The sequence below is a fragment of the Glycine max genome, chromosome 13, assembly GCF_000004515.6.
Source record: "Glycine max cultivar Williams 82 chromosome 13, Glycine_max_v4.0, whole genome shotgun sequence".
Taxonomy (NCBI): Eukaryota; Viridiplantae; Streptophyta; class Magnoliopsida; order Fabales; family Fabaceae; genus Glycine; species Glycine max.
The window spans coordinates 13448346-13460772 of NC_038249.2; the positions used below are offsets into that span (position 1 = coordinate 13448346).

The 12427-nt window shown below is 32.7% G+C and overlaps 2 protein-coding genes across 2 annotated transcripts; one reads left to right on the plus strand and one right to left on the minus strand.

Annotated features, from left to right (window-relative positions):
• The first annotated feature begins 1608 nt into the window (after positions 1-1608).
• LOC102663830 (serine/threonine-protein phosphatase 7 long form homolog) lies at positions 1609-4171 on the plus strand. The gene is made up of 4 exons (XM_006593656.4): positions 1609-2443; positions 2521-2605; positions 2692-3096; positions 3179-4171. Exons 1-4 carry the CDS (start codon positions 1674-1676, stop codon positions 3302-3304), a joined length of 1386 nt encoding a protein of 461 aa, XP_006593719.3. The 5' UTR covers positions 1609-1673; the 3' UTR covers positions 3305-4171.
• LOC106795615 (uncharacterized) lies at positions 3623-7024 on the minus strand. The gene is made up of 3 exons (XM_041007918.1): positions 6697-7024; positions 6028-6612; positions 3623-3783 (listed from the first exon to the last, which is right to left on the minus strand). The coding sequence occupies exons 1-3, from the start codon at positions 7022-7024 to the stop codon at positions 3623-3625; spliced, it is 1074 nt and encodes a 357-aa protein (XP_040863852.1).
• Between the last annotated feature and the right edge of the window lie 5403 nt (positions 7025-12427).

Consider the following 12427-nt stretch of genomic DNA (forward strand, 5'->3'; position numbering starts at 1 on the left):
TCTTCTGGAGTTTGAGAGATTATTGTGTTTGTGTTGTGTGCATTCATCTTTCAAGTGTGCTTCAAGTGTGATTCAAGTGTGCTTCAAGTGCCCTTAAATTCCTGGTATGTATTTTCAAAGTAAATATACTAATATATATTATAAGTTTAAGTTAGTTAGTATTATAAGTTAGTTAGTATGTAAATAGTAGGTTAGTTATTATTAACAAAAGTTCTAAGTTTAAATTAGTTTGTATGAGTAGCTATTGTGTTATTATTTTTTACTTATTAATAAATATTCCAATATTAGGTTAGTTAGTATGAAAATATTATTTGGTTAGTTAGAATTAAAATTTTATTTAGTTATTCTTATTGTATATATTGTTAGATGTTATTTGGTTATTGTGTATAATATTTTAGTATTAGTAGTAATTGTTATTTTGTTAGTTAGAATTAAAATTTTATTTAGTTATTGTTATTGTATATATTGTTAGATGTTATTTGATTATTGTATATAATATTTTAGTATTATTAGTAGTAATTACAGCATAGCATAGCATAGAATATTATTATTAATTTTTTTTATCAAAGAATGAGAATTTTATTATGAATTCTAGAAATATCTGTAAAATAAAATATATTCTAACTCAAGAAATATAAAATTTTTTAAAATAATTATTCTTTCTTATCAACTTGTTTCAATTATTTTTGTAAATTTATTTTATTTGTGTACTACATATATAATTAATTGTATTCTTAATTATTCGTAGAATTAAAATATATGATGCAGGGGTTGACAAACTAATTATTCTTATGAGTTTTAAATAAGAAATTATTTTATAACTTAATCTCTAGTAAAAAAAATTGTATGAGTAAGTATAATTGAAAATAATATTATATATTTGTTTAGTTAGTATAAAAATATTACGTGTATATATATTTAGTTGTTGTGTATACTCTTAAATATATATACATGGATGATACTTTAGGATCAAATAAGTAATATTAGATTTTTTAGTATTAGGCACAAGTTAATATTATCTTTAGGTATATATTTATAAATTTTAGACACACCTAAATTTTTAGTTTTTGTAATATTAAATATTTGACACTTAAATAAATAATTGTAATATTAGACACTTCACACACGTAAATCTATCTTTTTAGTATTATAATTTTGTATTTTAAATAAATGAGATCATAATTTAATATTATTTGAGTTAATTATTGTTTAGTTAGAATGATATATATATTATTTGTTAGTTTTAATTTGTACGTTATTATTATTTGTTTTAGAAAATTTAAGTGATTAAATATATGATACATTGTACATTATTATTATTATTTTTGTATATATATTATTGAAAAGATTTTTTGCATTTCAATATTTGTTTGTATTAAAAATAATTTGTTAGTCTATATTTTATTCAATTATTTATTTGTTAATTGTAGAAAAAAAATTACTAATAAATTAAAGTTTTCTTCACATATATTTTAATTTATGTATAGAATATATTAAAAATTGCCGAGTTTGATTTTTTACAAATTTATTGTTATATATTTAAAGTTTACTAATAAATTAAAGTTTTCTTCACATGTATTATATTTTATTTTGCAGCAGCAATGGCATCTTCATCATCATCTTCATCACACATTAACATTAAATCTGGCCCCATCGATACTGATGTATTATGGATGCAACCTAAGCATGTTTCAGAACATGTTTGGAATGGGGAAGAAGAAAGGAAATTGCATATCAGACGAGCTGTCCCCACGTATCAAGGGGAAGAACAAATTCCAGAACAAATTTTTCCTTTTCTTCAACAATCTGGTTTCGGGTGGATTATCAAGATGGGTTTCTTAAAAATAAATGTCTCACTAATTAGTGCTCTGATAGAAAGATGGAGGCCGGAAACACATACGTTTCACATGAGATGCGGAGAGTGTACTATCACTCTACAAGACGTCTCTGTGTTGTTAGGTATAAGTGTGGATGGTTTACCATTAATCGGTCCAACAAATCTTGATTGGGCTGACTTATGTGAGGAATTATTGGGAGTCAGACCACAAGAAGGTGAAATTAAAGGTAGTGTAGTTAAATTAAGTTGGCTGGCTCACCATTTTGATCAAATTAATAATGACGACGACGAAGAACAAGTGCGAAGGTTTGCCCGTGCATGGATACTGAGATTTATTGGAGGTGTCTTGTTCGTTGACAAAACCAGTAACAGAGTTTCGGTAAGGTACCTTCAATTTTTACGTGACTTTGAAGAATGTGGTAGATATGCATGGGGAGCTGCCGTACTTAGTTTTCTATACAGAGAGATGTGCAGTGCCACCGATTATAAAACTAAATCAATCGGAGGTATGTGCATCTTACTACAATTGTGGGCATGGGAACGATGTCCCACCTTGGCTCCAAAGAGGACTCCTTCCCACATAGAAAATACACCACTAGGGCACAGGTCAGTCATTTTTAACAGCGTCTTTCATTTTAATAGAATAAATGGTTTTAGGGTATATTAAATTTTATTCTTTGTAGGTGGCTGCGACGTGGAAACCAACATATCGGCAATGATGATGTGAAAGTTTTTCGTCGCAAGTTCGATATTATGAAACGTCATGAGGTAAGAACCATGCTATTGTATTTGTAAAATAAAAAATTATATGTCTTATTTTACTACAATGTTCACAACTATGTTGTTATATGCAGTTTGTGTGGGAGCCTTACCCATCAACCGTTATGTCATTCTTGCCTCCTGTTTGTTTAGTCGAAAGTCTCGCGTGGTACGCGGTGGTGCCACTAATTTGTTTCCAAGTTATTGAGTGGCACCAACCGGACAGAGTCTTGAGACAATTTGGGATGCAACAACCAGTTCCAGAGTCTCCTTCACAACCCCTAAACATTCATGGCATAACATTAAAGGGGAAACATGACGAAAATTGGGGGCAATTGTTCGCCCCAATGATTCAGCAGTGGAATAATCGGCATGCATTTAGGGTCGACGCTTATCCCCGACAAGAAGGCCTATTGAGTTTTAACTCGGACTACATGGTCTGGTATAGGCGAAAGACAAAGATGTTTGTTGACCCAGAAAATGCAAAGACGGCTACATTGGTATTTTTTACTTTTTTTTCAAATTTTAAGTTGAACTTTTATTTAATGATGGCCATTAATTTTGTTACCGTTACAAATGCAGGGTGAAGTTGCAGAGGCATTACAATACATGGTGTCTCCTCAAGGGAGGAAAACATGCACATTTGATGATCTCGTGCCTTATGTGGAAAAAATTACAATTTTATCCGAAGAGCAAGAGAGTCACTGAGCCAGTGTCACATGGTCCCGCATCAGAGCGTCAATTTCCCGCACAACAGTTTCACATGCTTCAGTCAAGTATTGAAACTCAGGGGATAGACAGAAGAAGGGACACTGTTGAAGCGGAAGAATATTCCCAACAAATGGCGGAGCGTGGCCATGGAATGTATTACACGCCACAAACATTTGCTGAGTATCCGACACAGATGTATCAGTATCCTTTTCAGGGTCATGACACTGATACTTCTGCAACCCAGCAATCGTTCGGTGGTTTTGCGGAAACACAAGCTCAATTTTCATGGCCCACAATGACCCCTTCACAGCAATATCATGGGCCAATTCCAACACCTAATGCCCCGTTAGGAACACAATGGAATGTACCGGGACAAATACCTAATACAGGTGACTTATTCGGTGTTGATTTGCGTAACGCATTTTCTGCGGAGGCTGACGAAGAAGAAGCGAGGAGGCATCGGGGCAGAAGAAATCCTGATCGCCAAGCACGAAGATGGGATCGACCATGTGGCACATCCTCACGGCATCACGGACACCAAAATGAATGATTTGCATGTATCTGTTGATTAAGGCTTTGTTGTATATTTGTAATTTGACATTCATGGCGTAATGTATGATATTCAGTTTATTAAGGCTTACTTATGGATAGAATTTATGTCGCGTATCAAACTATAATAATCAATGAACCCTAAACCAAATAACAAAGGTAGCCAAAGGGAAAAAACTAATGTTTCTAAGTAACGATGAATTTCAATGTGAACTAAACCCTAACCCATAAAACATAAAAAGTATCCCATAACCCTTAAATATGAAACACTAACCCTAACCTATAAAATATAAGCACTTAGCCCTCAATTGTTCCGAACTAAACCCTAATCCTAAAATAAAAACATAACCCTAACCCCTAAAAATTAGCCCTAACCCAAAAATGTTCAGCACTAAACCGTTATACATGAGTTAGCCCTAACCACTAAAATAAATAAAAAAAGTAACCCTAAAACCTAACAAAAAAAGAACTTAACATGAACCCCTAAACAATAAGCACTAAACCCTAAAATAAAAAAAAGAACTAAACCCTAACCCCTACAATATAAGAACTAAACCCTAACGCTTAAACCAAAAAACTAACCCTATCCATAAAATATTAGAACTAAACCCTAACCCCTAACAAATAAGAAGTAACCCCTAACCACTAAAAAAATAAGAAGTAACCCTAACCCTTCAAATTCAAAAACATAACCCTAGACCTAAACTAAAAAAAATTAGCCCTAACCCATAACATATAAGAAGTAACCCCTAACCCCTAAAAAAAATAAGAACTAACCCTAACCCTTCAATTTTAAAAAACTTAGCCGTAATCCCATAGTTCTAAACACTAAAACCTAAGGCTTAGACCCTAAACACTAAACCAAAATACTTAGACACTAAACCATAATGACTAAGTCCATAGTTTGTCATTGTAGATAGTTAAAAAAACTAAGGTAGACAAAATACTTACACACTAACGTTTCTAACTAACGATCAACACCAATGTCACTCAACCTCGATTGATCCACTCCATTTATTTCAACTTCTAAATGTAATTTTATTTCATTAGAAGCACACATTCAACAAAAAGTAACTGACGATTTCATTGAAGACCAACAAGTAAATACATTGAACAAAACCTAAAGCAATACAAGATCGTCATGTAACATACATAAATCAATTAAATGAATTACTCCCACGGTCAGATTGCATTGGACATCGACGCCTATTGTGCCCTTCAGCTCCACATCTACTACATTTTTGTCGGTGGTCAGATGGTTCGACCCAATCCATCTCATTCCTTATCCTTGTTGATTTTGGCCGACCTTTCGCACGAATTGTAGTTGGGTCAGGGATTAGTGTCCATGCCTCATCAGAAGGAGGAATTGCCGCTTCATTCCCAAGAGGCCACCACTGTGCGGAGTATGCTTTTAAGATGTGTTCATTGGTGTAAACAACATCTATATATTGGTAGTAGTTCATGCTCACATAACCACAAGCTGCAATAATGTGTGAACATGGATAGTGAAGCGCAGAATACCTTCCACATTGACAATAATGGCCATTCAAGTTAACTGCCCATTTTTGTCCGCCACGTTGCGTGATAGGATTGAAGGTCTCCTCTACTTCAAACCTTGTCGAGTGGATATCGTACACACGAACGATGTGCGAACAAGCTTGTTCTTGATTTTTCCTAAGTTCTGTAACAAGCTTAGAACAATAAACTTGGCCTTCTCTTAATTGTCTTTGGGCTTGGCGACCACGATCAACAAAGTACTTTCGGCACCTACTATATGTTGACTTGACCAACGCTGTTATTGGAATGCTGCGACAATCTTTCAACACCTTATTGACACATTCTGATAGGTTGGTTGTCATGTGACCATATCGTCGTCCAGATGTATCGTAAGCCATGCTCCATTTTTCCTTTGAAATGCGATCAATCCATCTTGCTATGGCTGGACTCAGTTGACGAAATTTTTCTAAGTTTTGATCAAACACATGCTTGCAAGGAGTGTACGCTGCATCAAATTTGTTATCATCAAAAGTTGTACGTAGACATCAAACTCAAATTAAATTAATGTATAAAATCAACCTTACCCAATTTCTTGAACATCTCTTTTTGTTTCGCGTTGTTGAATTTGCGATTGAAATTGCTGGCTATGTGTCGGACGCAGTACACATGATAACCGTGGGGAGGTTGCCAACCAAGATGTTCGTTAGCGACAGCAGACTTTATACTCGCGTGACGATCAGATATTAGACAAATTCCATTCTTATCTGTGACGTGTTCACGCAAGTGGGCCAAAAACCATGACCATGCTGTTAGCGTCTCGCCTTCGACCACGGCGAATGCTAGAGGAAGAACACCACCATTTCCATCTTGCGATGTGGCCATTAACAGGGTCCCACGGTATTTGCCGTATAAATGTGTGCCGTCAACTTGTATGATTGGCTTACAGTACTTAAAAGCCTCTTTGCATTGACCAAATGTCCAAAATACTCGATGAAACTGACGATATTCGCGACTTACCCTATTACCAACAATAAAATCGTCATGTAGTATTTGAAAGTAAGAGCCAGGAGAATGATTTTGCATGTGTGTTAGCCATGACGAGAGTTTCGCATACGACTCTTCCCAATCGCCATATTCAATTGCAATCGCCTTTTGTTTGGCCATCCAAGCTTTTCTGTATGAAACCTTATAGGAAAATTCACTATTTATCCTTTCTTGAATCAAAGAAATTTTTATTGATGGATCTTCTCTGATCATGCCTGTAATTCAAATACTAAAATAAAATTACAAATTAAAATAACAAATAACACAAAAGTAGGATAATATGAACATAAAAAACGTACCTACTACGCAAGTCGCAATTAAATTTGAATCAAGCTTCTCATGGTCTTGTGTCATAGTCATATTTAGACATGTGTGCGGTCCACCCCATTGTGTCACTTTCCATGCATCAGTTTTTTTGGATAAAATTGCCCTCATATAAAAAGGGCAAGGAGACTCTTCGGTGTTGTTGGGACAACAAACGATATATTTGTGTGATTTCGTTTCAACAACCTTAAAAGTTTGATGCACCTTCATCACATATTGTTTCAGTGCATTTTTTACCGCATCTTTACTGTCAAAATCCATGCCAACATACAATTCTTGTCCAACATTAAAAGTCGTTGGCATGTCCAGACCACAAATGTCCTCCTCGTCCGGATGACTCCAATTGATATTATTATAATGCATAGCATCATTCCAAAATGGATTTTGAATTTGTGGTACACCTAATAATTTTAAAAAAAAAAATCATGTCAACAAACTACTCCTATTTAGTTACCATTAAATACAATTCTCATAAAAAGATAGATGTATTCAACTAATTTTGTATCTCACAAACATTTACCTTCGGTTGGGTGAACAATTGAAACTGGTTCAACGATGTCAGTGACTTCATCGTCTGTATCAGATATTCCATCATCACTATCATCTTCATTGAACGACTCTTCAACGTATGAGTTAGATGCAAGGTAATCGTCATCATCATCATCTTCATCATCATGTAAATTACTTATATTTCTTGGCAGTTCCGATTCATGATGAGATACATTACGTCCACATGACGTAACAGAATTTGCAGCATGAAACATCGAACCACCAGCAACATCATTTTCTACGTACAATTCTAAAACTGACATTTGTTGTTGTTGTTGAAAACTTTCGATCATAGTTTCAACATCTTCGTCATCACAAATTTGCAATGCAACATATTTTCCTGAAACTAAAAATCTACAACTTATAGTAGAAATAATTTCATTATTTTCTAACTTTACCTTATCTCCAATTTTTTTTTTCAAAGCATTGAAACTAATTCCGCGTTTAATCTGAATGGCCTTTTTACTGCCTTCAAATATTACACCATCACTGTCTTCATATACTCTTCCATTGAAATACAACACTGTAATAATTGAATTCATGATATACCTACATCATCAAAATTAATAATAATTAATCATAACAATAGGAGTTTTAAAATAAATAATTACTCATACTAATTTTATAATAAAAATTCTAATTAAAAAAATTAATTCACTTAAACTTTGCCTTCAAATATTAGTCTAACAAATAAAATCATTACTTCAATTAAATATCAAATATTTATTTGCTTCCTCTATTAAACTTAAACTTCACATTCATACTTTATTCTAAAAAAAAGTACTCTAATTAAATAATTTATGGAAAATTCCAATTTTTTTCAAAAAAATTCCAGACAAACACAAAATGGAAGGGTTATAAATGAAAGGATTACACTTAAAAAAAAAATTCAGACAAACACAAAATGGAAGGGTTATAAATGAAAGGATTACACTTAAAAAAATTTCAGACGAAACATGGCCAACACGCCTAGGCGCCCCCATATTTGTATCTTCGAAGTCGTTTTTCAGTACTAATTAATATATACATATGACAAAATTAGTAGGAAAGTATACTATCTATATATAGGAATGGAGGACACAGATAAATAAGGCGTAATTTTTCCTCCATCTCTACTTAATAGTCTCAATGGTTAATTAATTAAATTACATGCGTGTATATGTAAGGCAAAAAATACTCGGTGAATAACTAATTTAAAACTTAGTGAGACAAGGAGATAAAAGAAATATATACAATTCAAGTATAATAACTAATATGATATATGTGATAAAAACAAAGAGATACAAAATTAGTGAGTGTTAAAGAATTAATTCAACTATATTTTTTAATTTTCTGCACTAGTGATTGCTTGGAGAGAAAAAATATTCACCTACTATTTTTCGAAAATTGGACAAGTATTAGACCTGATCTACTATAAAATAATCTAAAAATCCAAGTAAACTTCTTTTATGATTATTAAAAATCAATAAATTACTAATAAATATAGTCACGAAAAATTGTTATTCCCATGTTAGTAAATTTAAATGACGGAACTTTTAAAATTGGTAATATTTTTCTTATTGTTTTTATAATTAAAATTACAATTTCTTTTTGTTAACTTATATTAAATTTTATTACAAGTAAAATAATACTTCTTACTCAGACCAAACAACAAAATACTTAAGAAATAGCATGTAATTATTTTTTGTCTTAAATTAAATTATATGTCAAATAATAATTCAGACGCAAAAACCATTAACAAAAAGGCTTACAAATAATTACTACTAATATTTTTTAAATTTAAAATGTAATTTACAAAATTAATAGACTTAAATTTGAGCTTCAAATTTCATTCTAACCATAATATTTGTTACTTCAAAATAAAAAATTTGTACATCATAAATAAACAAAATGATAGAAAACTTTAATTAAATAAATATAAAACATCCTTACTTACTATAGAATCAAACTTCAAAACTGCTTCTTCCTCTTTCACAATACTCTCTTCGGTCTCAAATCTATGCAAGTGCAGAGTGTGATTCAAGTTTGCTCTATTTAAAGAATTTCTTTAGCAAAAAGCAAGGTACACCATTATTAAAGTAACTCTGTATGGAAGTCACCTCCTACATGCGTAGCTGATGCGTAGCTGATTAAGCTGTCATGCATGCATGTCATTTATGATTTCTCTATCCAATACAGTGCCCTATTCTCCTCCCTAGTCTGCATAGAAAAAAAATTTCAATGCATGTGAACCGTAACTGCATCAGGCTTGAGTCTCCTCATTGAGCATCAATTCCAAGCTTCAGTCCCATCAAATCTATGCAAGTGGAGTGGTTTAAAATTATTATTATTATATAGAGAACTGTATGTTTGATTTATGGGAAAAAAAGTATAAAAAGAGAAAAATAAGGAAGGAAAAGGAATACAAAATATATAAATCCTTTTTTTTTCAAATTGTATGATAAGAAAGAAATAAAAGATAAGAAAATTAGTATTGTTCTCTTCTTGTTTAGTTGTATAGAAACAAGAATAAAAAATGTGTTCAAAATTATAAAAAAAATTAAAACTAAAAAGATAAATCAAAATGAGAAAAAAATTATTTAATTTGTACATGAAAGAGTATATTTTTTTTGTTTTCCATGTTCTTTGAAGATAAATAAATAACGGTACGTCGGCAAAGAAGATACTATGATATTTGAAGATTCAAATAATTTTTAAAATATTTTTCTAATACTCAGCATTTTTTTTTCTCTCATAGCATAGCATAATAATTAAGTATCGTCTTGCATGTTTGGATTAGTAAATTTAAGTTTACAAACTGAATTTTATAAAAGTATTATAAGTCTTATTTGTCTTGAATTTATAAAAATATTATAAATCTTACTTTTCACAAACTGAATTAAACAAAAAAAAAATCTACTCTCAAACATACTTTTCAAAAGCAACTAAACATAACTCCAACTTTTAAAAAATTTCTACAAGAAATTCAAACACATCCTTCGTAAGCAATAGGTTTTAAATATCTCCAAGTTAGTATATATTGCAACGTGTACAGTTTAATTAAGTCTTTTGCATTTTGCATCTTTACTATTTAAAAGTGAAAAGAGTGAATCTTCAAATATCACGTGAAGATAGCTGGTTTTGTGCAGGCCAAGCCTATCCCGCAACCACTGTTGGCGGGATCCTCTCTCCCAAGCCTATCCCGCAACCACTGTTGGCGGGATCCTCTCTCCCCTGTCCCGCAACCACTGTTGGCGGTACCGCTCTCTCCTATCCCGCCATCTCCAAGGGCGGGACACTTCTCTCTCCTGTTTTACCCCATCCCGCCATTGCTGCTGGCGGCACCCCTCCCCCTCTCTCCTAGTCAGCCCCTATCCCGCCATTGCCACTAGCGGTTCAAGCTTCCCGCCGGTGTCAATGGCGGCCCCCACGTAGAAAACAAACCCCCCCCCCCCCATAATTTCTTATAAATCAGACCCTATTCAGTAAAAAGTTTCTAAAACCAACCCTCCCACGTAAATTTGCCGAGTTATCACATTCCTAACTAATAGAGAAACAAGACAACTAGATATACATATCATATAAACCAAATAAAATTTACTTACACGTAATTCACGCAATTCCACCACTTTGTCATTCAAAGTTCACTTTTCATCCATCAATCACACTTTTCAATCATCAATCACATTACACACAAATCACATGCTTTGATCAAGACATAATAACACATTAATTTCATAATAAACAATTAGCAAGCGCATGAGACAATTATGCTAAGACTCAAGCCTATATGCAATGTGGTACCATGTCAGTGAAAAACCACCCTAGGGCGCTTAGGAGTACATAACAAGACACACCACACAATGGGTTTGTCAGGTCACTCTCACTAAGTAAGATCATAGGGAGACCAGTCAGGGTCACGATGTTTTGCGAGAATGCTCCAACCATATGGGATCAGCATAGGCTTAAAGGAGCACTCAAACCGGGTGACCCCCAAGGCCTACACTCCGAAGAGTCTGTCAGGGCCTCTCCCTCCTGATTCAGGTCCAACCCCTAAAATCATTTTAGCACACAGACACTGCTAGTGAATTATACAATACCCACAACCTCACACTCGTGTCTTAAACACGTACAACATATTGCGCTACAATTTAACACTGGTTCCTAAATAGGAACCTACACTTTCTCTTTAACACTGCACATTTACACTTTTCATCAAGATAACACTGGTCGGGTTATTGTACAATTCATAGCTTACAACACAAATAATGTCACATCAAGAATTAATCACACACTTATTCACAACCAAAACTCATTCACAATTTCACATCTCATAATGTCACAATCCACCATTACATGTTTTCACGTATCTCACAATTCAACACCTGTTCTACTTTACACTTTTACTCAATCTCAATAACAATATTATAATCTCAAGGCAACATTTTATTCCACAATTCATCACATATTTCATTTATAAGCACTGCTCATGAATTATATAATACCACGACCTCACACTCATGTTTCAAACATGTTTAACACAATTGCGCTACAATTTAACATTGGTTCCTAACTAGGAACCTACACTTTCTCTTTAACACTGCACATAAACACTGGTCGGGTTATTGTATAATCCATAGCTCACGATATAATTAATGTAACATCAAGTGTTAAACACATTCACTTATTTACAATCGAATATCATGTCCACACTTTAACATCTCATAACATCACATCAACCATCTCATAACATTCCTAATGATATTCATAAGGTACAACATACACATGTTCATCAAATTTAATCATAATATTCTCAAACTTCAACACTTAATAATTTTTGGAATCATATTATAACACTCTACAATATTATTTACATAAATTATTAATATAAATAACTACCTCTATATATGTATAAGCTAGCATACATCATATTGAATCACAAATTACAAAGTAAGCTTTCAATGCACAAATTCTAAATAATTATATGAACACTTTGGTCAGTTTCAATTATGATATTAATTTTTTTAATTATATATAAAAACCTAAACAACAAGAAAAAGAGAAAATAAAAAATCAATATTTCTCTCTAAATTTCTCCTTACTTTATTTCATCAATTCATATTAATTAGAAAAAGTACTCGATTTATAAGGTTCACGCTCAACACAATAGCATATCAA

Coding starts and splice junctions, on each gene's coding strand:
- LOC102663830 (XM_006593656.4), top strand. CDS start 1,674: ATGCAACCTAAGCATGTTTCAGAACATGTTTGGAATGGGGAAGAAGAA. Junction 2,606..2,691: donor ATATTATGAAACGTCATGAG/GTAAGAACCATG, acceptor TGTTATATGCAG/TTTGTGTGGGAGCCTTACCC. Junction 3,097..3,178: donor ATGCAAAGACGGCTACATTG/GTATTTTTTACT, acceptor TTACAAATGCAG/GGTGAAGTTGCAGAGGCATT.
- LOC106795615 (XM_041007918.1), bottom strand. CDS start 7,024: ATGCCAACGACTTTTAATGTTGGACAAGAATTGTATGTTGGCATGGAT. Junction 6,613..6,696: donor AATTGCGACTTGCGTAGTAG/GTACGTTTTTTA, acceptor TTTGAATTACAG/GCATGATCAGAGAAGATCCA. Junction 3,784..6,027: donor TGGTTGGCAACCTCCCCACG/GTTATCATGTGT, acceptor CTTGGCGATCAG/GATTTCTTCTGCCCCGATGC.